This window comes from Notechis scutatus, chromosome 10 (assembly GCF_049901735.1).
Source record: "Notechis scutatus isolate UNSWTSFEM ecotype Mainland chromosome 10, rNotScu1.2, whole genome shotgun sequence".
Lineage (NCBI taxonomy): Eukaryota > Metazoa > Chordata > Lepidosauria > Squamata > Elapidae > Notechis > Notechis scutatus.
In genome coordinates, this window is record NC_142018.1 from 6,854,844 (window position 1) to 6,881,745 (window position 26,902).

At 39.7% G+C, this 26,902-nt stretch overlaps 1 protein-coding gene across 1 annotated transcript; it reads right to left on the reverse strand.

Annotated features, from left to right (window-relative positions):
* Window positions 1-464: 464 nt before the first annotated feature.
* Window positions 465-26,036, reverse strand: VSIG1 (V-set and immunoglobulin domain containing 1). The gene is made up of 7 exons (XM_026674634.2): window positions 25,926-26,036; window positions 18,719-18,870; window positions 10,894-11,095; window positions 9,347-9,514; window positions 5,529-5,648; window positions 3,167-3,305; window positions 465-796 (listed from the first exon to the last, which is right to left on the reverse strand). The coding sequence occupies exons 1-7, from the start codon at window positions 25,978-25,980 to the stop codon at window positions 613-615; spliced, it is 1,020 nt and encodes a 339-aa protein (XP_026530419.2). The 5' UTR covers window positions 25,981-26,036; the 3' UTR covers window positions 465-612.
* Between the last annotated feature and the right edge of the window lie 866 nt (window positions 26,037-26,902).

Genomic DNA, 26,902 nt, shown 5'->3' on the forward strand with positions numbered 1-26,902 from the left:
AGACTTATGAATTGAATGGGGGTGCATGTCGGAGTCCTGACAGTTGCATGACTGAGTAGACCCCAGGCATCAAAACGTAGACTCTGAACCATAAGTAGCTTTGGGGGGGTCCCTCTTAACTTCAAGCAGCAGCTAAGTGACTGGTCATACTGAAAGTGAAGGGCTACCACATTTCTGAAGCGTCCGTCTCCCTCAAAGAGGGACCTCTGGGCGTTAAAATGTTAAAATATACAAACAGTATATATATAAAAGTTTAAAATTTAGAAGAAGGGTGGGGGAATTGGATAGGAAACAGCTATTAAAATGAATTAAAAGGCAACGGGAGGACTTTCAGGGCACTAGCCCGGGCTGCGTTGCTCGCCTGTGATTGAGGTACCCAACTGCTGTGGTTTATTCAATAAACCATGGTTTTGGACAATCTCGCGTGACATGTGAATCTGGTCAAATTGTAGGTTCGTGTGAAGCAAACAAGGCTGGAGAAATCGATCTCAGATGGTTTGGCATGAATGCTAGTGTGACACTATTTGGAAGGCACAGATGGGGGATCAATGTACAAATTCATGATTAGATGGGCTGTTTTTTTTAGGGTTTCCTCGAGGGCAACCACGGCTTTTAGGAAACTGGTTGATGGCCCATTTCCTGCGTCTCATTTTCAGGCAATATGGCAACTTGGGCTTCTTCGGGGCTCTCATGTTCTCCAGTCTCATTAGGATCCTTGTTTGGTGGGATGGCAGCCAGGGGGACACTGGCTTGGCTGGGCACTGTAGCGTATTCCGCCTTTGTTGTAGCCATAGGCCTGCAAACAAAACAAAAACCCAAGGTGAATTGAATTAATTTGAATACTTTATTTGGCCAGATGTGATTATAGACACACAAGAAATTTGTCTCAGGTGCAGAAGCTCTCAGGTGCAAAGCAACAGAATAATGGTAATCATAATAATACCAATAAGAGGGGGGAAGTAAAGAAGATAAGAATGAATGAATAATAAAACTACAATAGTACATGGATAAATACACACAGACATTAGACAATTGAAAAGTTTAGACAAACGTGCATTTTTCTTGATGCAGCATCTTGCAGGAGAAGCCTGTTCTAACTCCTCTTTTATAAAAACCTCAGTGGAGGGGTAGTCTTTCCCAATTCAAGGTCTTAGATTTCAACTCGCATCATTCCTGGGTATCTGGCACAATGCTGGGAATTGCAGTCCAACTCAAAAATATTTCTCTGGTCTTTTAGAGTTCTCAGCAGAAAGAGAGTGGTGGTGGGGAAAGTAATGCATAACCTTAAATATTTTCATGGATAATTTCTAGGCGGCCGAAGCTTCTGGCACTCAAGAATATTGCTGGAGAGCATGATTGATGACTCTTGACTATGGATCTGCCCCATTGGAGAATATACATCCAGGGGGTGGGGGGAAGACCAGGGTCACGGGTTGAGATGAATGGTGTGTCTCAGTGTAGGCCGCACCCAGGTAATGTTCACATGTTCACACCTAATAAATGATTTTTAAAAAAACTCTTGAGAGGTGGGGCTAGAGACTCATGATTCGAATGGGGGTGGATTGTCGGAGCCCTGACAACCAGCCGACGCTGAGACACATCATCTCACCCTTGACCCTGGTTGTCTCCCCCCCACCAAATGTATATTCTCCAATGGGACACATCCATAGCCAAGAGTCATCAATCATGCTGTCCAGTAATAATCCCGCTCGCCAGAAGCTTCGGCTGCCTAGCAATTATCTATGAAAATATTTAAGGTATGCATTACTCCCCCTTCCCCACTCTCTTTCTGCTGACAACTCTAAAAGTCCAGAGAAATATTTTTGAGTTGATACAGGGCAGAAGGAGGTACCATGTTGGAAAAGGTTCCAGTGGCCGTTTTAGGCGAATCCAACCTGGTTATATTTTTATACTTTTATATGCCCTCAAGTTGAGTTTCGCTCTCAGCCTACATGCCGTTTATTTCACCATGTCATTGAGGTGGTTGCCATCACTGTCTTCTTGAAGAGTAGATTTAGTCCAGGGATGTCAAACTTGCGTCATCACAGCGTTGTCGCATGATGTATCATGACTTTCCCCCCTTCGCTAAACCAGGTGTGGGTGTGGCCAACACGTGATGCATCCAGCCTGCGTGATGCATCCAGCCCACGGGCTGCAAGTTTGACACCCCTTGTTTAGTCAACTAGCCCAACATTCCTAGACAAGGAATGAACAGTTTAACTACCTAGCTTCTGACATAGAACATGGAACAATAGAGGTGGAAGGGACCTTGGAGGTCTTCTAGTTCAACTCAAGTCAAGAGACTTATCCCAACCAAATGGCTGTCCAGTCTCTTCTTCAAAGACATGATGGAGCAAGCACCCACAACTTCTGGAAGCAAGTCATTCCAATGATTAATTGTTCTCGCTGTCAGGAAATTTCTCCTTAGTTCAAGGCTGGATCTGTCTTTATTGATCTTCCATTCATTTAATTTAATGATCCACCAGCTTGCATGCTTACTCATAAATTCAACTTGGCTCCTTTATGCATCCATATAAATTACAATTTTTAGCCTGGGATTACATCCTTTGCCACTTATTGGGCAGGTTTTCTTTTATTTATTTTTTTATCCTATCTTTTATTGTGTAACTAACTCAAGGTGGTGAACATACCTAATATTTCATTCTATTTTCCCCACAAGAACGCTGTGAAGCAAAAAGTTGGATTTGGCTTAGTCCTTAAGGTGAACCAGCTACTATGGTTAGTCCACTAGGATTGTAGCTTACTGTGATAGCAATAGCACTTAGACTTAGATACCGCTTTACAGTGCTTTGGAGCCCTTTCTAAGTGATTTACACAGAGTCAGCCTCTTGCCCCCCAACATTCTGGGTCCTCATTTTACCCACCTCGGAAGGATGGAAGGCTGAGCCTGGTGAGATTCGAATCTTGAGCCTGGTGAGATTCAAACTGCCAAATTGCAGGCAACCTGCAGTCTAACTACTGCGCCACCATGACTCGTATGAAGCCAGCCACTTGAGGCTGATTCTAGAACTCTATTCTAGGCCCATCATTGGTAGTTGGACATGGGAACCCAGCCACTGTGCTGAGAAAAATACGTTTGTGGCTTATTTGCTAAACTTTTGTTCCAACAAACTATTAAAACCATGAGCCAGCTTGACAAACTTACTGCATTTCCTTGGCTATGGGTTTCTCTTTTTGCCTCTTCTTCTTCTCTCTGGAGATTAGAATCCAAACAATGATACAAATCAAGGCAGCGGCTAGAATTGACGCAATTAATGCTCCCGCAATGATGCCACCTTCTGAATCTGCAGGGAGAGAGAGAGAAACTCCTGTCGTTTATACAAGAAACTCCTTGGCAGAAGGTGTGGAGCAGCTGGTTGACACTTCTGAGTGGACTACAGAATAGGAAAGGCGATGTATCCATCTTGGCAAGATTTATACATATTGTCCGTTTGTCTTAGCCGTTCTGCCTCGGGCAAGAAAATGGGATGGAAGACTCTTGCTTTTGGGTTCCTTGCGAATGCGGCTGTAAAATGGTGTGTGCGAATTCCAACCACTTCTTTTCAATCCATGAATGTGATGGGAGAAACTCTAGGGCCCTTTTGGTGGCACGGTAATTCAGATTCAACATAGAGTAATAGGGTTGGAAGGGACCATGGAGGTCTTCTAGTCCAACCCGTTTCCCATGACAGAAATAGGGTTGGAAGGGACCATGGAGGTCTTCTAGTCCAACCCGTTTCCCATGACAGAAATAGGGTTGGAAGGGACCATGAAGGTCTTCTAGTCCAACCCGTTTCCCATGACAGAAATAGGGTTGGAAGGACCATGGAGGTCTTCTAGTCCAACCCGTTTCCCATGACAGAAAATCTTAACCATTCTGGGCAAAAGGCTGCCCAGTTTCTTTTTGAAAACCTCCTGTGATGGAGCACCCAAATTTCTGAAGGCAATCCGTTCCACTGATTAATTGTTCTCGACGCCAGGAAGTTTCTTCTTATTTCTCATCCAAAGGAAATGCTTTAATCATATCTCTATTTCAGTTGGGTTAAATTTCAAGGAGATCTAACCCTGGTTCCCAACCTCCTCAGGAATAGGATGATGCTTTATCCTTAAAGCCACCTCATAAGTAGCTTGATATGTTTTCATTTTTCTTGTTGAGGAATGAAGCCCGAGGAAAAACGGCTTCCCGAAAACCAAAGACAAGGGCTAAGATGGGGTTGAACCCATGTTACACTTACATCGTTGGAGCTTGGCCTCTCATTTCCATTTCCATTCATTTAAAATTGTGTCCTGGTTTTCCTTTTAGAAGATGCTCAAGGTGGGTATCAAATCAACAATAGGGTAAGATCAGGATTTTTGAAAACACTTTCCAAGTTATATAAAATCATCTAAACCTTTTCTTTCTTATTATTATTATTATTATTATTATTATTATTATTATTATTATTATTATTATTATTATTATTATCATTATCATTATTATATTTATATTATATTATAATTTTATTTTCCAGCATAACTCTGGGCAATTTCAACCAAACTTGGTACACAGATGACTTACCCTCTGGAAATAAATACTGTGGGGGTAAGACACCCCTAAAACCCCTCGTAGTGTGGGTGGGTGTGCCTTAAAATGGCTTCTACTGTACAGCACAGTGTGCTTGCCATGGTAACAGCTTCACAGTACTCCACAAGGGGGCTCTCTCGTGGAGGAATAGAAGAATTGTGACGCTGCGTGAGGAGAGTACAACAGCATGAGTCCCGACTACAGGATTTTCCTGTCTAATACAGCAGTGATCCCCAACCTTTTGACGCCGCGCCCGGTGCACAGCATCAGTTGGGGCGCCATCTTTTTGACGAAAAAGTGCTTCCGGTGAGCTTTCTACCCGGAAAAGCTCACGGAAGCACTTTTTACCAAAAAGATGGCGGCCTTCAGCAACCAGCGCCCGGTAAGACTTGTTCTGTGGACGGCACCGGTCCGCGGACTGGCGGTTGGGGACCCCTGTAATACAGGATTGGGATAAATAAATACTCGGGCAACGCTGGGTTATCGGCTAATTATATAATAGTAACACCCAGTAAATCATTAGAGAGCCAGCTGTGTGTAATAAGTAAGGCATCAGGCTAGAAACCAGGGACTGTGAGTTCTAGTTGTGCCTTAGCACAAAGCCAACTGGGTGATCTTGGCCAGTCCCTCTCTCTCAGTCCTAGGAAGGAGGCAATGGTATATCACTTCTGGAAAACCTCGCCCAGAAAAACTGTGTTCTTGGAAAGAGTTTGCAGAAGTGATTTGCCATTAATTGTCTCTTTCCTAGGGCTGAAAGAGGGGACTGGCCCAACGTCACCCAGGTGGCTTTGTGCTAAGGCAGAACTAGATCTTATGGTCACCAAGTTTCTAGCCTGATGATTTTGTTGTTTCAGTGCTTTCCTTAAAATGCTTTCAGTTTTTAATTATAAAGGGCTGGTTTAAACAAGAAGTTTAAAGACATTGGAAATGAAATGAAATTGAACAGATAAAGACAAAACTCAACGTTTTGTAGTGAGGTCGATGTAACAGGAGCTGTTCCCAAGAGAGTTGATAGCTGTACACTGGTAATAGCCTTCTTCAAACTGGGACAGGTTGCCCAGAACCAGGCGTCCTGAGGAAGGATCTGAAAAGGAAGAGGGGAGGAAGGCCAGGTTGTTAAACACACATCTTGTGCTTGGCTAGTGATGGCATTGGTTTTGCCCAGAGTCGTTTGGATCGTGAGATAATGAGCAACACATTCATATTAGGTTAATAATAATTTTGGAAGATGGGAGGTTTCAGCCTTTTAAGGTGGGCCAAGTTAAAGAACAAGCACTGTAGAGCAGGGGTGTCAAACTCAAGTCCCACAGGCTGGATTCAGCCCGCAGGATGGTTAGATCTGTCCTGTGAGGCCACCCTGGAAATAGCAAAGGACCAGGCTGTGGTGCCTCTGCTAGTGAATATTGAGCTCAGGAGGGCCGTGGTGGCTCCCTGGGCTCCATTTTCGGCCACGACAACCTCTTGCATCCCTTTGCCGGCCTGCAGCCCTCCCGAGCACCGTTTCGGTGGCAGAGGGCTGCAGGCGGATCCTCCCCAGCACTGCCTGGGCTACCACAGGTGCTCCCAACATGAGTGAAGTCAAGTTGGCCATACCCATCCTGGCCACGCCCCCCCAACCCCCACAGGTCAAACACATGCGGCCCTCAATGAAACCTCTGCTGTAGAGGTTTCAGGAATGCCACTTTATTGTAGAGTATATTAACATAACTTTGAAAGCCTATCTGAATTTCTCTCTGTCCAACTTGCACAAAGAAATACAATTTGGAATTAATTTGCATTTCTTCCTTGTGTAGGTAGTCCTCAATTAACAACAGTTCATTGAGTGACCAAAGTTACGACACCAAGAAAAAGTGGCTTATCACTATTTTTCACACTTGCAACATCCCCATGGTCACTTGATTAAAATTCAGCTGCTTGGCAACTGACTCCTTTAGGATGGTTGCAATGTTTCATGGTTATATGATCCCCTTTTACAACCTTCTGATGAGCAAAGTCAATGGGGAAGCCAGATTCACTTAACAACCGGGTTACTAACTTAGCAATTGCAGTGATTCGCTTAACGGTGGAAAGAAAGGTTCTAAAATGGGGCATAACTCATTTAGCAAATGTCTCACTTAGCAACATAAATTTTTGGCTCAATTGTAAGTTGAGGACCACATAAGTACATTTGATTCAAGCTGAGGACTGCGTAATCTCTATTTTCCAAGTATTTCCTTACTCTCCGCCCATTTCCTTGCCCTTTTATTCCCTCCCCAAGGTCATCTCTTTCGTGCTTGGCAGGAAGCTCATCTGCCACAGAAACATGATGCACCAAGCATCTACCACTTTAGTAAGCAAGGGTTGATTGTTTTCTCAGAGACGTTTCATTACCCATAGTAGGTAACATCAGTTCTAGGTGGTTGCCGAGTTTGAGTAATGAAACATCTGCAAGAAAACAACCAACCTCAAGAAAGCCCCAAGGACCTCTCATTTCAACTCTGAGCTACAGATATTATTCTTTATTGGCATTTTAGAAGCTCACAATGGAATCGATGTAAGACATTGGATATGGGGACTTCTAAGGCAATGAGTGACAATTGCAGAGTGATGTCGAGGGACAGCTTGCATGATTCCTGTTGAAAAAATAGTCTACTTTCTAAGAAAGTACTATATGTTCTGTAGAAGACAAATGACTATTGGTAGCCACAAAGAAGAAGTAGAAGAAGAACATCACGGCTTCAAAATCTAAGGGACTGGTTGGGACAAAACTCAACAGCACTTTTTCCTGTGGCTGTTCATAAAAATAGGATTGCCAACATGATCGCCAATGTCCAATGACGGATATGGCACAACAAGAAGAAGAAGCCATAAAGAGCTGTGTGGACTGATGCCTCCCATAATGGAATATATAATAATAATAACACTTTATTTGCGGTCACAGACCAAAACACAAGTACAACAAAAGAAGAACATAGGAAAATTGAGCATGAACAATTGGTCACCAAAACTTGACTAAGGGGAATTACAGCGTTCTCCTCTGATGGTTACAGCTCTTAAAAAAAATTGGAAACCTGAGAAGTGATGTATAAATGGAATATATAAAAAAGGAGAGTTGGTGACAGAACTTTATCAGCCCTGAAATCCAACCCTTCATGGAAATTCCCTTTTAAGCTTCTCAGGAAAAGAGTAGATGGTGTTTAGCAAAGAGATTACAGATCGATACAGATTATCCTACTGTCGGCCAGGAGGCCACTCATCCTTAAAGCCTTTTGGGGAAATCCCTAGTTCTGAGAGTTGCCGCCATTTTATACATCACATAGAACATAGAATAATAGAAAGGGATCTTGGAGGTCTTCTAATCCAATCCACACTCAAGCAGGAGGCCCTAGACCAGGGGTCTTCAAACTTGGCAAGTTTAAGACTTGTGGACTTCAGCTCCCAGAATTCCTCCTTCAGTCATGTTAGCTCAGGAATTCTGGGAGGAATTGGAGACCCTGGTGATAGATGATGGATGGATGGATGGGGAGACGATAGACAGACAGGGAATTCAGGTCTTCAAACTTGAAGACTTGTGGACTTCAACTCCCAGAATTCCCCTCCAGTCATGTTAGCTCAGGAATTCTGGGAGTTGAAGTCCACAAGTCTAAACTTGCCAAGTTTGAAGACCCTTGGCCTAGACCATTTTAGACAAATGGCTGTCCAATCTCTCTTTGAGAACCTCCAGTGTTGGCACCTCTACAACTTTGGGAGGCAAGTCGTTCCACTGATTAATTGTTCTCAATTGTCAGGAAAATTCTTGGATCTCTTTTTAAAGATCTTCCACCCATGGCTTCTTGTCCTACCCTCAGGTGCTTTGTAGAATAAATTAACTCCCTCTTCTCTGTGACAGCCCCTTAAGCAGGGATGGGATTCTACCTGGTCCGTCTGGTTCTACAGAACCGGTTGTTATGATTCTGCACAGTTTGGAGAACCGGCAAATCGCTCCACTGGCTGATCCCACCCCTCCCCACTCCGCCCACTCACTCCTTACCTGGCATGCATGGCATCCAACTTGCCTGCCTTTGGTAAGTTGCTATTTTTCCTTTTTTTTTTCCCCAGACCATCATCTGTTCTACAGTACCAGGAGATTTAGATTAGCTTGAAAGCAGGAAATCGTTGGATTTCTTGCTTTCTAGCTTATCTAAAAGCAGAGCTGAACCTTCCTTAGGACTGAAGCTTCTATTTTCAATGCAGACTCAGGCAATAGATTGCAGAATGGTAGATCTCTGAGTGAATCTGTGATTCTGTGAGCAATTCAATCTGCCTGCCTGCTTTGCCTGATTTTGGGTAAAAGTTGTTCTTTTTTTATAAAAAAAATTCAATATTTACATAAATATTTACAATATTTACATACAAGCCACGCCCAGCCAGTCATGTGACTACCAAGACACACTCACAAATTAGGCCACACCCACAGAACTGGTTGTTAAGAAATTTGAATCCCACCCCTGCCCTTAACTACTGGAAGATTGCTATCATAACAGCACCCCCCTTCTCCTTCTCCTCATTAGACTAGACATACCCAGTTCCCACAACTGTTCATTGTATGTTTTAGTCTCCAGTCCCCTAATTATAAGAGTCGTGACATATCGCGATGACCAGAACTGGACACAGTGTTCCAAGTATGGCCTCAACAGTGCAGTATGAAGCAGGGAGATCACACTTTGAATACTGTGTCCAATTCTGGTCACCACGATTGCAAAAATATACTGAATTGTTGCATCTCAGCTTTTACACAGGAACTGGAAGGCGAAAGCTACTCACTGTATAACTCAGTTACAGGCTGCGGTTTATCTCCAGTTAGTTTGTACCATTTGTAGGCTGGCTTTGGCAGACCAGTTTCCGAAATGCAGGCTAAAGTGATCAAGTGGCCAATTTCAACTTTAGGATGAAGGCTTGAACCAAAACTGCAGAGAGGCTTCGAAGGAGGAACTGGAATACAAAACAGCAGGCAAAGCAGTAAAATCGAAATTATACTTCTCTTTGTCTTCATTGTGTTGTATTCTACTCAACGCCCCGCCCCCCAGGCCATGGGCCGCATAGCTGCAAGTGAGTGGCAGGGTTAGCAAAACAGAGCATGCATAGGATCTAGACCCCTCCTCCCCTTCTCTGGTCCATGGAAAAAAATGTCTTCCGTGAAACTGATGCCAAGAAGGTTGGGGACCACTGTTCTAGGCGGCTCTTTCCCAGACTGGTGCCTTCATGATGCCATTGGGCACCTACTTCCCAAATTGTGAGGCGGCTGTTCTCGATACTTTAGTAATTCTCCAGAAATGAGGTTTTAAATATATCGGCAGAGGATAGAGACCAGCAACTTTGGCAATTTGGAGATAAGTTGACTTTAACTCCCAAAATTGCCAACTGCGAAATGGAACAACTCTGTTACTCAACAAAAATATATAATCCTACAAGATCAGAAAAGAGTTAATAATTCTGGAATGCTGAGTTAGGAGAAAAATGGAAATTGCCTTCCTTGGATGGCAGGAGAGCTGAGAGGAATCCTGAGCAGGAAGTATACATTTACTACCGGTACATTTACATCTTGGACCAAGCCGTTCCTTGTTAAGCCATGGTTTAATCACGTATAAATCACAACCAACTGCATTTATATATAATAAATGGTTCATATGTCATGAACCATAATTTGGCTGGTTAGCCTTTTGCATGGATTCTATCCCTGTACTAAATCTTTGCACTCAAAACTTGTTTTTAATGACTTGCCTATTACATTACATCATGGTTTGTTTAATAAACCTCAATGAAACAAGTTCAAACCTGATAGACACACATGATACCTCAATGCAAAGTATGAACTCTGCCGATAGTTAACCAGAAGCTCAAGTATATATTTATAGACTGGGTCACATACCATCTTAAGCCATAGCTTGTTGGCTAACCAGGCTTATACACTGCAGTAAGCCATAAACAGTGTTGATGAATCACAATGACTGAATACTTAGCACTTAGATTTATATACTGCTTCACAGTGCTTTATAACCCTCTCTAAGCAGTTTAAAGAGTCAGCGTATTGATCCCAACAATTTAACATTTTACCCATCTTGGAAAGACAGAAGGTTGAGTCAACCTTGAGCCGGTTAGGATCAAACTCCTGGCAGTGGGCAGAAGTAGCCTGCAGTACTGCATTCTCAGCACTGTGCCACCATGGCTCTTACACTCAATATGCTGCCAGAACAGAATGCAAAATATGTTTTAGTTTAGCTTAATGTGGAACCCAATCACCAAATCTTTACTTCAATGTAGCAGGTGATGAACACAGAAATATGCTGAAGAAGAAAAAGAGAAATAAGTACCTTGCACGCTGACCGACACTGATTTTTCACCTTCACTTGCGGTAGCATCCGTAAATTTGTAAATCGAACACCTATAAACCCCACTGTCTGAGGGCTGCATGTTGAAGATGGTGAGGGTTGCATTTCCTGTTTTGTTTGCTACTTGAATCCGGTTTTTAAACTGTGTAAAGTAATAGGGTGTGCCATGCCGCGAAATATAAATCTGTGAAACAGAATTTAACATTCATGAAATTGGTGATGGAAGAAAAAAAATATTGAGGTTTATTTGTTTTCCTCCTGATTTTGAGCCTGCCTGTAAAAAAAGATAAGTTGCCAAGTCAGTTCATAAAACAGTAAAATATACATATTAGAATTCTGCATGTCTTTTGATAACTGTACATTGGTGTTGCACACATCACTGATCAACTAGTTAACTAGATTTCATCTAATGCAGAAATATTATTAGGCTTCCGGGGATACACCAGCAAGATTATGGTCCAAAACATAGTTCCAGATTAATTATGAAGTATTTACAGAAAAAAAAAACCATTTAGAATGGCCCTCACTTAATTATTAAAATCTGTGGAGGAGACCTCTGGCATCTAATGCAGAGATCCCCAACCTGTAGGCCGTGAGGAGTTTGCAACTGGGCCACGGAAAGGACTAGCAAGCGTTCATGCACACGTACCCTCACTTCTGCGAGCAGCAGGCAAGCGCATATGCACATGCTCCATTTAAGTGAGTGTCATGTGTGAATGCATGCCACATGCACGAACAGCTACATATGCATGCGCATGCTTGCTGGCTGCTCGTGCAGAACAATCCCCTCTCTCCCACCCCTGCTTTGCAAAGCCGGAAATGTTGGGGAACTCTTGACATGCAAGGAGATTTTAAAAATATTTCTGAACTAGAAAAGAAGAGTAAGAAAGAAATCCTGGATATATGGGGAGCATAGCTATTATTTTTTTTATGAATAAAAGGCTGTCCCTACCAGTGGTATTCCCTGTTTCCTTATTTTAAATTTGCAAGCAACTCCATAAAAATAAGAAGCATACATTTATTATATTTGCAAAATGATGTTGTGTTTAATTAATCAAGGAGAGAAGCAACCTAGAATTAAGAATAAATTTCCTAACAGAACAATTAATCAGTGGAATAGCTTGCCTTCAGAAGTTGTAGGTGCTCCATCACTGGAAGCTTTTAAAAGGAGACTGGACAGCCATTTGTCTGTAATGGTATAGGGTCTCCTGCTTGGGCAGGGGTTGGAACAGGGTTCTCCAACCTTGGTAACTTTAAGACTTGTGGGCTTCACCTCTCAGAGTTCCTCAGCCAACTCATTTTATGATTTTCCTTTTCCAAAAAGAAGAGGACTTGGGGATCTAATTCCACTATGAATAGTAGACAGAGTTACTCAATGAGTAAACTGCAAAGAAGCAGATCCTGGGAACAATTCACACAGGTTACAACTCTGCAAGGAGGACAGTAACTCCACAGTGCTTTTTAATAACCCACAGATTATAGCCTAGCAATTTTGCACCGGACAAGTGGCTGTCATGCAATTAATATCTAGAAGAGTCTGAGCATAGAAAAAAAAAGGACTAGGAAAGAAAATCTTTCTTTCCTAGATAGATACATTCAACATTTAAATGTTTAGATAAATACATTAATCATTTTCTACTAGGGGAATTTCTTGTTATCATTGTTCTTCAGGCCAGCACTGGGATTCCATTGTATTTTCCAAGATTTACTGGACTGTGTTTTGTTAAACGAAACACTCCAAACATTGGATTTTTAGAAAAAAACATTTCTTAATGTCTTTTGACCAAAAGCAGGCTGCACCCCACACCTGACTAAGTACATTAGAAGCAAAGAAAATAAAGCTCATACGTGTGAAAGTTGAATCACCCAATGATTTTTCTCCAGAAGGAGAGAGGCAAAAATCAGTGGAACTAAAATAATAATAATAATGTAATAATGTAATGTTGAATTCATGGCTCAGACTAATTGAGATTTTCCACAATTTGGATATTTTGAATGAGGGATTATTAGATCATGGGTATACATTCTGATTTTGGTAACTGAGTGTATACATGCAAAGTCAAGTAAGTATGGACATCGCTGTTTCAATTCAAAATTTCAATTTGCATTGCATTCACACGGCACCCTGATGCAGCCCACAATTTGCACACTGGATTGCAGTGGTCCTATCCTTGTTTATATAAACCTCATTGACTTAGCTAACTCACTTGTTCCATAAACTATAGGAATAATTTTGTTAAAAATGAATTGGGAATCCTATTGTGTGGTAGTGATGAATATATTATTGCTAAAGCCTATAAAATGTTAATGAATTTAAATCTGGAAAATGAACAAGTAAAGCACTGGGCAAGGAACTTTGGATATAATATAATACTTGAACAATATGTGAGAGGAATAAAGGTTTAAAATTGACATTAAACTATAACTTCAAAGAAAATTACTATTGGATGATGTATTGTTGCTATTTAACTCCAGACAAGTTGTCAAGAATGTATAAAGGTATTTCAAATATGTGCTGGAAATGTAAATTTTAAAGAAGGGACCTTTTAATCATTTATGGTGGACGTGTGATAAAGCAAAGAAATATTGGAGTAGGATTCATATCTTAATACAGAAAATTCTTAAAGTGAATATAGGAAGAAAACCAGAGACTTTTCTTTGGGGTTTAATGGAACAAGACTTGGAGAAAAAATTCGGAAATTTGTTGTTATAATGTTGATGGCAGCACAGAAATGGAAGGTCACCTCGATCCCTACAATGGATGAACGGCTGCAAAAAATGATGGAGTTAGCAGAGATGGCAAAATTTATTGTTTTGATGAAAGAAAAAAATACAAATACTTTTATTTCTACTTGGAAACCGCTTCTGGACTTTGTGCTTGAGGTGGAAAAAATTGAAACTTTGATTTTGGGTTTTACCAATTAGATAGATTTGTTGTTATAGAAATGGCTAGTTTATACTATTATGTAAAAGTTTAAAAGTTGAGGTTTGATATTCTTATTCTACTGCACCAAAGAAATATTGGAGTTGGATTCATATCTTAATACAGAACTTATGTAGTGAAATTTTGAGGGGCAGATGAGTTTAAACACTATCACTTCAAACTCTGTCACTCTGTAATTCTGTAAACTGAATTCCAGAATCTCACATGAGGTTAGTCCTCAACTTATGACCAGTTCCAACATTCTAATGACCACCCTTCCTCCCTGCAGTCACCTTATCGCAACACTCAATAACAAGCAGCGGTTTGCAGCATTCTGGGATTATGTAACCGTGTTTTACAATGGTTTTGCTGAAAGCCAGCCTTTATTTCTCGTTTTCAGCAAAACCAACCCACAGTGAACCACTGGCTTAACAACTGCAATGTTTGTATAACAACCACTGGAAAAAAAAGTTCATAAAATTGGGTTCTAAAGGGGTGACCCACTTTAGAACCATTATGACTCATGATCTTGATGGCCGAGCTCAATTAAAGTCATAAATTGAGCACTATCTGTATTAAGAGCACATTAAAAATCCCAAATATTTTATATCTTATTATTCTTATAGATTTCATGTTCTTACCTTGTGAATCCCGCTACATCTTCCCCGTGTATCTGTGATAGACACAGTCTTTCCACAATGACTGGTAGATTTTTCACCCCTATAAAGGCATGTTGGTGGCTGTATTTGAGTAGAAATGTGCTAGTCTATGAGTTGGTGACTTGGATTTTTAAAAAAGACAAAGCATACTTTTTTTTTTTAACATGAGCAATATGGACTTTCATTTTAAGGTTGCCTTATCGCCTTTTGGGTTCCTAAGTCACCAGTTGGAGTTCATTATCAGGGCTCCAGGTTTGGAGCTCTCAGTCTCAGGCCTGCTGCTTATTTTAGCTTCCTATCCTGAGACTTTACTTCTACCCATCTTGTAGTAGAGGTAGTTGTCAACACTAAGTTAAGGCACCAGGCTAGAAAGTGAGAGAGTGTGAGTTCAAGTCCCATCTTAGCCTTGAAAGCCAACTGGGTGACCTTGGGCCAGTCATTCTCTCTCAACCCAACCCACCTCACAAGGTTGTTGATATGGGGAACATAAGAGGAGGACTCAGGTCCATTGGAAATAGAATAGAATAGAATAGTTGGAAGGGACTTTGGAGGTCTTCTAGTCCAACCCCCTGCATAAGCAGGAAACTCTACACCACTTCAGACAAATGGTTATCCAACATCTTTTTAAAAACTTCCAGTGTTGGAGCATTCACAATTTCTGGAAGCATTGGATATATTTGCCACCTTGAGTTATTTCCAGAAATGGTTACGGTGGGATAAAAATAAATGAATAAATAAATTTTACTGATATGCAGCAAAAATATAGACTAATACAAAATGGGCCCCACTATCAGCAAAGGCAATGATCTAGGAAGCAGAGTATAGCCAGAGAAATTCGGAAGTGGTGTCCTCATAACCAAAGACCAGAGGGACAAATATTCTCTTGGTTTTTGTAGCTCAGCTATTCCTATCTGGGGAACTTCTAGAAATAATAGAATACAACTTTCATAATTCTCAGGCAAGATGGCCGATGACTAAGAAATTGTGGAATTGTATGTCATATCTGTTCGATAAATCCCAAAGGATTCACGATTGAAATAATTGATTTAGGATTAGGATTTAAATTGGGCCATCAAATAATGTATATCGTAGATTCTGCCCTGGTGAAGGGATATTAATTGATGAAGAATATCTGACAGCGGACTTCCGGTTTGAAGGGCTTCAGCGACAGACAGAAATCTGAGATCGTGCACAGTTTCTGTCTGGGCTTGCCGCTGGAGCGCCCCAAGCTGGCTGGTTTCGGGGCTAAGCCACCCCGTAAAGGTGGTGAAGAGGGGGGGAGACTGCCAGCAGGGTCGAGGAGAGCTGCATCTCTCCTCCTCAGCTGGCCATTACTCCCTTTCCCGAAGGCAGTTGCAGCGGTGGTCAGAAATGGCCACCACAAAGAAGAACTCGACCAGAAAAGAATGTGCAGGAGGAAGATAAGAAGTGAAAGTTTTGGCTAACCAGGTTAAATTGTAAAAACAACAACCAAGGTACCCTGGAATTTAAACTTAAAAAAAATAACATTGCTCCCAAAGAAGAGTCGGAAGCAGCGAAGGAAAGTGAAAAGGGAAAGGTTTGGCTTTTTTTTCCTTCTCTCTCCTTCCCTATACTGACAACTAAGAGACTTAAATAAGAAATCGGAAAAATCCGCTTTGACATCAATAGGCAATTAAGCTGAAAATTAAACAAAATGCCAAAGGGATAATAAAGATTTCTGGACATTAAAAACTTTCTTTTTCATAAGCAGGAAGGGAGAGAAAAAGAATAAGGGCAGGATCTGGAAGAGGGAGGAGACTGCCTGGAATTAAAAAGAATTTAAAGTAAAACTTCGACAAGACTTCTAAAAGATACATTTTAACTGAAACTTTGCAACTAAATAGTAACCCCAGGAAGTGAAACTGAAAAAAAAGAGCAAAAAAGAAACAGCTTGCGTGTATTTGGACTATTTGGTGATCTTTGGATTTTTGGTTATTATATTTGAATGACTAAAATCAATCGGGTGGTTGTTTAAAAATTTATACAATGGCACCACTTTTGGATGAATTGAAAATGGAACTTAAAAAGTACAAAGAAGATGCACAAGAAGGGAAGGGTTCTTTTGGCTTCGTTTTTCAATTCTTAGAAATGGAGATTTGGAACTATGAGAAACAACAAGAAATGACTGCAAAACAAGAAGACTGGGACAAAGAAGAAGCCATCTTTAATGAACAAGTAATTTTATGTGGGGAAGAAAAAGGAAAGGGGGGAAAGAGAATGGAGAATTTAAGACTTAAAAGAACAACCAAAGAAAAGAAAAATAAGTTGAAAAATAAGTATAATACTGGAAAGCAACAGAAAAGGGGAATACAGAAGAGACAAATAGAGGTAGAGAGACAAGCGGGTAAAAAGGGGAGAGAGAAGAAGAGAGGGAAGAAGGAAAGGAAAAGAAGTTACAAAGGACCGGGGCAAGATATAGAGAAACAGGACCTATTTAGAGATAATGGGTGAAAATCTAACTGAAAAAGGGATTCTGTAAAGGTACATAAGATTGTATTGTTATATTAGTAATAGAAATAACTTTAGAAAATTGGAAACAATGTATGATTAAAATGAGGGATAAAATAGTGTAATTTAGTGAAATGTTTGTGAATAAAATAAGTGAAATAAAATAAATGAGAAAATTGAATTAGGAAGGAACGGGAACATTTTAATTAGTTAATGTTTTATAAAATATAAGTGAAGGGGGGGAATTAACTATGGGAAGCTTATAATTGTTCCCATAGAAGTATGATATTTAATTGAAAAGTAATGTTAAAGATGTTAAGACTTTAATGAATATTAATATTAATGATAGAATTGAATTGGAATGGAATGTTGTTTTAATTATATATATTTATATATTTTTTTCTTTTTTTAAGAATACAGTGTGTATTTTAAGAATGTACCAAGCAGAATCCGAGTGGAAGTTATGTATTATATTGAATGTTACAACTTTAGGGAAAAGATATAAAGGCGTCATACTCCAATCAGTAACTACAGGAGAAATTTTGTTTAATGAGAAAAGATAATAGATAATTGAAACAGGACAGACAAATATATAAATACAATGATTTGAATTGAGATGAGATAATTAAAATAAAATCGAGAAAATTAAAAGAGGGGAGAAGCTATGCAGAAAATGTAAAATAGTAATAAGATATGGAATAGAATATAAAAATGAGCATGAACCTGAATTTGTGTCTGTACGAAGAAATGTAACCCGGGATTACGCTACTTTCAAAAAAGATGTTTTATTTGTATTTTTTTTTCTCTGTGAAAACTTAAATAAAATTTACAAAAAAAAAAAAAAAGAATATCTGGCAGCATGCCCAAATTTAAAGCTTTTAGCATTCTAAGTGCTAAGCAAACAAGAGCCTTTAGAAACCAAAATTGATTTCTTTTCTGCTGGCTTAAAATGTTACTCTAAAGAATTACATAATGGCAATATGATTACTTTGGTCACATTACTTCTCTGCTAAAGTACATTTTAATATTTTTAGTATTTATTTGATTTGTCAATCGCTTACAAGATACAGGTATAAGAATAAATATAGTTTTGAATACATGAGATAGATACTTATATGAACAATAAAAAGAAACAATAGGACAGGGATGGTAGGCACGATTGGTGCGCTTTATGCACGCCCCACAGGCCTCTTAGGAAGGGGTGAGGTCAATAGTAGACAGTATTATTTATTTATTTATTTATTTGATTTGTCAATCACTTACAAGATAATAGGTATAAGTATATACATAGTTATGAATACATGAAATGGGTACATATAAGAAAAATAAAACAATAGGACAGGGACGGTATGCACGTTGGTGCGCTTATGCACGCCCCCTACAGGCCTCTTAGGAAGGGGGTGAGGTCAATAGTCGACAGTCTAAGGTTAAAGTTTTTGGGGTTTGGGGAAGAAACTGGTCTCTCCTTATAAATAAAAACATCTGACTTTAAACTCAGTGGAGACCATTCTACTGAGCTACAACAACTTTATATTGTACCTACGGAAGAGAATATTTGTCACTCAGGGTTGAGCGTGGGGTCCTTGGTGCTCTCTGAGCTTGGTTGCAAATGTTTCATAACAAAATAGCCAAGCTCAGACAGCACCAGGGACCCAACAACTTTAGATTGTGTTCAGAATAGTATTTGGCATCCAAAGCAATCTTAATCAGGCAACAAGAAACAGTTCAAGTTTGAAATAAAAACATAATGTCTTACTCCAAGACTTTGAAGATCAATGCCATAAAAATTCCATTGAATCATATCAGGAATAGATGCTGGGGTATACAAGCAAGGAAGGGTGATATTGGCACCAACTGTTGTATTCACAGCACTCTCTGGCATGGTCACAGTCACACTCTTCACAAGACCTGTGGAAAATCAATCAATTAAGCAAAAATCAATCAAATGTCTATTTATATTGAAGAACCAAAATGTTGCCCCTTTCCCATCTCTTTCTCGGAGATAAAGCTCTGGCTCTTCGGCCAATTAAAATGCATCAACCAAATGCAGGTATTTTGGATTATATGCCAACCTGATGGAATAATTATAACTATTATCTTCCTAGCCATGTATTTAGAAAGAAAATTCAGGGACCATGTCCATGGAAGAGATGGAAAAAAGCAGATAATGGGAACAAAGGATCAATAGCCTTGACACCAAAATCTATCTCAGAAAAGGCAAATCAAACATTTTTACCGTTACTTTTCACCGTTCTACCATCGAGAGCATTTTGGCCTACTGTGTAACGGTGTGGTATGCTGGATTCTCCGTAGTGGATAAAAAGATGCTCCAGAGAGTTATAAACACAGCACAAAAAATCACCGGTTGCTCTCTTTCTTCTTTGGAAGAGATTGCAAAGACCAGACTCCTCTCTAGAGCACTAAAAATCTCCACAGACCATTCTCATCATGGTCATTCATATTTCGAACTGTTACCATCAGGGAGACGTTATAGGTGTCTTAAAATGAGGACTAATAGACTGAGAAACAGTTTCTTTTCCAAGGCAATTATTGTCTTGAATCAAACAGTGCATTTGTGATTTAGTCCTATGTATATAGTGGCATTTTTAAACCATTTAACTTACTAAATGTTTTAGACTAGTTATTAGACTAGTTGTTGTTGTTGTTGTTATTATTATTATTATTATTATTATTATTATTATTATTATTATTATTATTATATACTCTGCAGTGTGATTGTGATGTGGTGTTTGGAGCACTGTGCTTGAGTAGCTTTCAAATTTCATTGTATTTGTGGAATGCAATGACAATAAAGGTATTTTATTCAACATCTCTCTGTGGAGGGAGACAGAACAGCAACAAGGTAATTGTGATATCATTATGCAAAGATGGAAAGTGGAAGGACTTACGGTTCAACGCTGTTGTAATAGCAAATGGTTGTTAGACAAAGTAGTCACTAAACAATGACTGTATTTTTGAACTTAGTTTAAGTCCAAGTAGTATGTTATGCCATCAGTTTTCATAACCATAAGTAACTATAGGGAACACAGTAGACTAATCCACATTTGGTTGCCAGGCTTTTTACTGGATTTATATCCCAGTTTTTGTCCAAACATCTTAGAAGATGGGACTATCTGGCATACCTTCTCTGGACTAGAAAGTGAAGCAAATTCCTGCTAAGAAAACAACCTGGATATGTCCTTGAGGCAGGGGTGTGATACGACAGGGTTAACCACCGGTTCGGGATTTACGAGCTTCCCTGCAGGCTGGGAGCCGCATGCCTGTAAATTGTCATCAGCAGCTGCCTGCAGAGAAGCAGCCTTTGAAACAACCCTCTTTGCCTGCTTTTTTAACTGCAGCTGTGCCTCGTTCGGCAGCTGAAGTTGAAAAATCAGGAAATAAAGATCAGGTAAGAGCCTGGGTGGCTGGGTGGGCAAAAACATCAACAGACATAGAACCGGTTCTATGTCTGCTGCTCTTCAGAGCTACCGGTTCTACAGAGGTGGACAGAACCGGTAGAAACCCACCCCTGCCTTGAGGTCAATAAGAATCAAGTTCAGTTCCAATTCCATTAAAAGAAAGCTTTACTGATTTAATAATTCTGAATTAATTCTGAATTAATAATTCAGATAGGAATGCTGCTCTAGAAAATGCAGGTAAGCCCTTGATTTACAACCACAATTGAACCTACAATTTTTCTTGTTAAGTGAGACATTTTTTAAGTGAGTTTTGGGCCCTTTTACAACCTTTCTTGCTTCCGTTCTTTTTTTTTTTTTTTTTTTGGAAATTTTTTTGATTTTTAAAAACAAACATAAACAAACAAAACATAAAACATAAAAACATAAAACATCTTTTTTGAAAGCAGCATGATCCCGGGTTATATCTCTTCGTACAGACACAAATTCAAATTCATGTTCATTTTTATATTCCATTCCATATCTTATTACCATTCTACATTTTCTATATAGCTTCTCCCCTCTTTTAACTTTCTTAATTTTATTTTGTTTATTTCATCTCAATTCAAATCATTATACTTATATTCTTTGTCTGTTTCAACTATCTATTATCTTTTCTCATTAAGCAAAATTTCTCCTCTAATCACTGATTGGAGTATGACGCCTTTATATCTTTCCCCTAAAATTATAACACTTAATATAATATATAACTTCCGTTCGGATTCTGCTTGGTACATTCTAAAACTACACACTGTATTTTAAAAAAGAACAAAAATTTATAAGTATATAATTAAAACAACAATCCATACCAATTCAATTCTATCATTAATATTAATATTCATTTAAATCTTAGACATTTTACACATTACTTTTCAAACAAGTATCATACTTCTATGGGAACACTTATAAACTTTCCATAGTTACTTCCCCCCGGCTTCACTTTTATAAAACATTGAGTAGTTAAAATATTCCCGTGCCTTCCTAATTCAATTCTCTCATTTATTTCATTTCATTTATTTTGTTCACAAAAGTTTCACTGAGTTACACTGACTATTTTACCCCACTTTTTAATCATATGTTGTTTCCAATTTTCTAACATTATTTCTATTACAAATATAACAATACAATCTTATGTACCTTTACAGAATCCCTTTTTCAGTTAAATTTTTACCCATTATCTCTAAATAAGTCCTGTTTCTTTACATCTTGCTCCAAACCTTTATAACTTCTCTTCCCTTCCTTCTTCCCTTCCTTCTTCTCTCTCCCCTTTTTATCCCCCTGTCTCTCCACCTCCATTTCCCTCTTCTGTATACCCCTTTTCTGTTGCTTTCCAACATAGTATCCACTTTTCACATTATTTTTCCCTTTTTAGCTGTTTTTTTAAGTCTTAAATTCTCCATTCTCTGCCTCAGTTCTTAGGTGAGTCACTGCAGTTGATAAGTTAGTAACCTGGTTGTTAAGTGAATCTGGCTTCCCATTGACTTTGCTCATCAGAAGGTCCCAAAAGGGGATCACACGACCCCCAGGACACTGCAACCGTCATAAATATGAGTCAGTTGTCAAGCATTCAAATGTAAATCACATGACCATGGGGATACTGCAACGGTCGTTAAGTGTGAAAAATGGTCATCAGTCACTTTTCTTAGTGCTGTTGTAACTTTGAATGGTCATTAAATGAATTGTTGTAAATCCAGGACTATCTGTATGCAGACGTCATCTGACTCTCGCCTTGTGAAACACACACAAAAAAACCCCAACAACCCTTAACAACTGTTATGTAGGACCCTGCCAGTAAATATGATTGAGCAGTGGGAAGATTTAGATAACAAAAGTCAACTTAATAATCTCATAATTGAAGACAAATGAAACAGCAGATGGAAAGGCTAGTCAAACATTGGAAAGTTCTGTTCTTTTCTTAAAAGCAGCAATACAAACACTCTACTTAGAGGAATCCCTAGAAGTTAAGTGCAATTCAATTTTCAATTTACGTCTTTTTGCATTACCCAAATGAGATCCAAGGGGAAAGGGATAGCAAGCCAAGCCCTCTGGAGAACCCCAAATTTGCCAGTTATCCCTTTTGTTTATGTAATGATAGAGTAGAGGGTGGAACAAAAATGAAGAGTTACTCTTTCCTTATGACTTCCTGGGTTGCTGAAATGCCATTGTGGCCAGCCTTTGAAGCAATACTCAAGTAGCTAAGTGAATGCTAGGTTAGGTTCACCCATTAGATGAGCCTTAACGGAAACCTTTTGTTTAAGTATTTTATATTATATTATACTGTTATAGCTTATATTATACTGTTATAGCTTGTTATAGTGGATGGATTAATATCATGGAAAATCCTTAATTGACAAGTTGTGGTTGAAGCAAACCATGGCTTCTAGCAATATGTACCTGGAAGTAAAGAGTTTGTTTGTGTGGTGCAATGAAACGCGCACAGCGCGCACACAAATTTTGACACAGGAGCCCAAAAAGGTTAGTCACCACTGGTTTAGTCACCACTGCTTAAGCAGGAGTTGGACTAGAAGACCTCCAAGGTCCCTTCTAACTCTGTTATTTTGGCTCAGACTGCACATCTCAGCCCATCATTAAAACCAACATTATCCAAGTTTCATGCCTCTTTTTATAAATAATAATGATAAACGTGCCTATAAACTCCAATGTGTGATGATAAATGAATGGATACAATGGTTAGTCCAAGCTGAGTGAGAACTTTGGGTTTCCTCTTTTCGTAGCTGATTTTCATTTCAAACCACAAATTTACAAGCTCATTTTTACATATAATGATGAAAAATGTGGTTTTGAAAAAATAAGTCCCCCTCCCACACATCTGCAGTGTTTATTTATAGTCCTGAGGGCCTGAAAATCTTTTTAGATAGGCAGTTAGAGACATTGGTAGTGGCTGGGAACCCTGAGATTGTGATCAAATCATCTGAAGAGGATGTTCATCTTATAAGGAAAGCTGAGATCAAGAATTTGCTATCAAATAATCTATCTAGTATATGACCAAAATCTCTTACCAATTTACAGGGTGATGTAGATGAAAAACCTAGATATTAAAGAACAGTTAAAAGAACCAAAGATTAAACCAACCATTCTTGGCCTGCTTTAAAGGGCAACTTTTAAAAAGTTTTAGTCGGTAGAGAAATTGGCTCCTCAGCATGCAAGGAGTAGATTTCAAGGAATTGAGCCATCTCCAGAAAAGGCTTGATCCCAAAATCTAGCAAGATGATCCTGTGGCAATTTGGGTGCTGGTCAAGTGAGTGGAGAGGGTAGAAATCTCTTTGTATTTTGTTCAGAAGTCATCTCTTCTCCACCTGCTAAAGCTTCATTTGCAAAACACACCGAGCTTGCTTTCCATTATCTCTTTTTGTGTGCGTGTGTCTAGCTTGACGTGTTGTGTGAATCCAGCCTGCCTCTATAGCACTTTTCAGAGAGCACAGTGGCTCATGAGTTCAGGACACCGAGCTGATAATCGGTAGGCTTGCGTTTGAGACCCTGTTGCTGCTGCAGGATGGGGTGAGCTCCGTCACACACCCCAGCTCCTGCCGACTGAGCAGTTTGAAAGTGGGTGATCGCAAATGATTTGATAGGTACCACTTTGGTGGGCAGCTTAACAAAGACATGAAAAGAGTCCCCAAATGGGCATCCCCTGAGCAATGGTGATGTTCAATCCTTTCAACCTGGAAGGGCTTTGGTGCTCCCGGCACAACTATACTAGCAGTAGCACTTTTCAGGCAAGAAGCAAGTGGAATAGAGCAGAAGATACAGTGAGTATCTAAAATGTCATGATGATGTCAGCCACCATGGTATGTTGCACATGTGACACACATAAAAAAAAAAATCTATGAAACTTTGCACCGTTGTGGCTGCCATCTAAATTTTTTTGACCACACCCTGCAGACATCTATGGAGTGTAGCAAGAGTTTGGAGGTTTCATTCCCTGTTCCTTCTTTTTTTCTTTCAACCTGCCTGTTTGGTCTATGAGACTCCAAATATTAGCTCCATCTTGATTCCTTTTTTTCTTTTGAGCTTCTCCATAGTTTCAAAGGCTCTGAACGATGGAAATAGTAGGAGCCAAGATCATATTTCTTATCCCTTCTTAAGTTTCTTTAATTTGCTTTTTCTTTCAGTCTAGGTTAGGAGCTTGCTCATGAAGCTTTCCTCTAGCGTAAATGCCTGCTTTCAAGAGCATTCACATGTACACGAACACACCTTTCTCTCCAACAGGGTGGATACCTCTGAGAAGATCAACCCAGATCCTGGGATCTCCAAATGAATTCTCTGGACTAGATCCAGAGCTCCATGCAGAGCACTTAAGAGGAGTCAAATCTGGAAACCTGCAGAACTTTTTACACCACGGGTAAAAGGAAATTGAGGTCATTTTCTTTCTGGAAAGGATGGAATCGACAGAACAAGTGAAGCTGATGTTAGTCACCCTCGGTCACTCTCTTTGTCTTGGATCAAGAAGTATCCTCACTTGCTTTTCTTCCAGGATGATGTGTCCAAAGGCAACCTCTCAGAAGTCCATCTGTCCAGATTCAGTTTGAGTACATTGTCCATATAAGTTGACCTCACATGAGAAAACGTCTTAACCTTCTGCTTAGTTCGATCAATCAGAATTAGAGCTGGAAGGGACCTTGGAGGTCTTCTAGTCCAGCCCTCTGCTCAAACAGGAAACCCTACACCATTTCAGACAAGGGTCTGTCTAGTTTCTTCTTTAAAACCTCCAGTGATGAAGCCCCTACAACTTTGGAAGGCAAGCTATTCCACTGGTTCATTGTCTTCTCGGTCAGGAAATTTCTCCTTAGTTCTAGATTGGATCTCTCCTTGATTAGTTTCCATCCACTATTCGTCTTGCCCTCCGGTACTTTGGAAAATAAGTTGATTCCCTCTTCTTTGTGGCATCCCCTCAAATACTGCTACCATGTCAACCCTAGTCCTTCTTTTTCCCCACTAACAGTCCATACTCTGTTCCTGCAACCATTCCAAAAGTTGAATTTATATATTTGTTTTCCTTCCCAGATCACTTCCCTGCCCAGTAAGCCCTTGAGCTGACACACCAAGGAGCCCATTTCTTAAACAGGCATACACCAATTTTTTAAAGCCAGGTAAAACATGCAATTAACATAATTGCTCAATAAACCCCAGTATTCAGAACAAAATCAGAGTTTCTGAGATTCTGGAAAAGAAGCATCTTATTATGGCATCCAAAGCCACCCCCCCAAAAAGGAGCCTAATTTTGAAAGATACCATCTTCACCAGAATCTTACTATCCAAGCAGAATTCCAACAGCATCCAGAAATAAAGGGATAAAACTACATACACATTGGAGAACTGTGAATTCTCCAAAATAGAATCACAAAAGGAGGTACCTTTGAACTTCTACCCTCAACTTTTCTGTTTCCCCAAATATCACATTCATGTTCTGAGTTGAACACCTTAAAAGAACAAAACCATCATTTCCCCCTTGTTTTGAATTTAGCTGCCAAATTGTATAAGCCTTACCTAGAACAGCTGTCAGAATGGCCAAAATCCTCAGCATGCTTCCTAGCGTTTTCATGCGCAGGATAAGAAACAGAAGATGCTTCCCTGAGAAAGAGCAAATTCAAAATGGAGTTTGTGGGATATGGGCTGTGACTTTTACTTATCAACTAAGCCAGTCAACAAAGAGTTGACTCCTTCCTCCATTATCAGATAGCCCCAACAGTTCTCTGGCTCACCTGTACAATTAGCTCAGCTGAAACCATTTTCTGAGGTGTGGACTATTGAAATATTTGTTAATCATAAACTAAGGGTACAAGGAGGGATCTATGGCTGGATGGTGGCACCCTTAAAAATATAATAGTTTGGTAGCGACTGTTCCAAACCTTCTTTTCAGTTGCAGTGATGCGCATGGCATATATTGCTTTTGATATTTTTCCCCATTATACTGTCATTTTTTTCCTGTGCATAATCTGTTTGGTTTAGCTCTCAAATCAAATGTTGCATTGCCTTATGTAGGTCTGAGATGAACAATCTTTGAGGAAGGGTGCTGGAAGAGATGAATATAGTAAGCAGAAGAATAATGGTATAATCACATCCCACCTCTGAGAAGGGTCCTTCCTTCCTTCCTTCCTTCCTTCCTTCCTTCCTTCCTTCCTTCCTTCCTTCCTTCCTTCCTTCCCCCTTCCCTTCTTTAATAGAGCTGGAAAAGATCTTTGAGGTCTTCTAGTCCACCCACCTTCTCAAGCAGGAAACCCTATATGATTCCAGACAAATGGTTGTCCAATCACTTATTGAAACTTCTAATGGTAAGTCGCTCCACTGATTAACTCTCCTCACTGTCAGGAAATTTCTCCTTAGTGTAATTCTATGTTCTCTCCTTGATAGGTTTCCATCCATTACTACTTGTCCTGCCCTCAGAATCCAGGGCAATTGCCAGCAACAAAGCTACTTTCATATGGGAGAATACAGAAAATATTGATTAATAGAGTTGGAAGGAA

What these genes read in the sequence shown, in the direction of transcription:
- VSIG1 (XM_026674634.2), bottom strand. Translation starts at nt 25,980, where the DNA reads ATGAAAACGCTAGGAAGCATGCTGAGGATTTTGGCCATTCTGACAGCT. An exon ending in CATTCTGACAGCTGTTCTAG is followed by an intron (nt 18,871 to 25,925) that starts GTAAGGCTTATA and finishes GATTTTCCACAG; the next exon opens with GTCTTGTGAAGAGTGTGACT. An exon ending in TTGATCTTCAAAGTCTTGGA is followed by an intron (nt 11,096 to 18,718) that starts GTAAGACATTAT and finishes TCTGTTTCACAG; the next exon opens with ATTTATATTTCGCGGCATGG.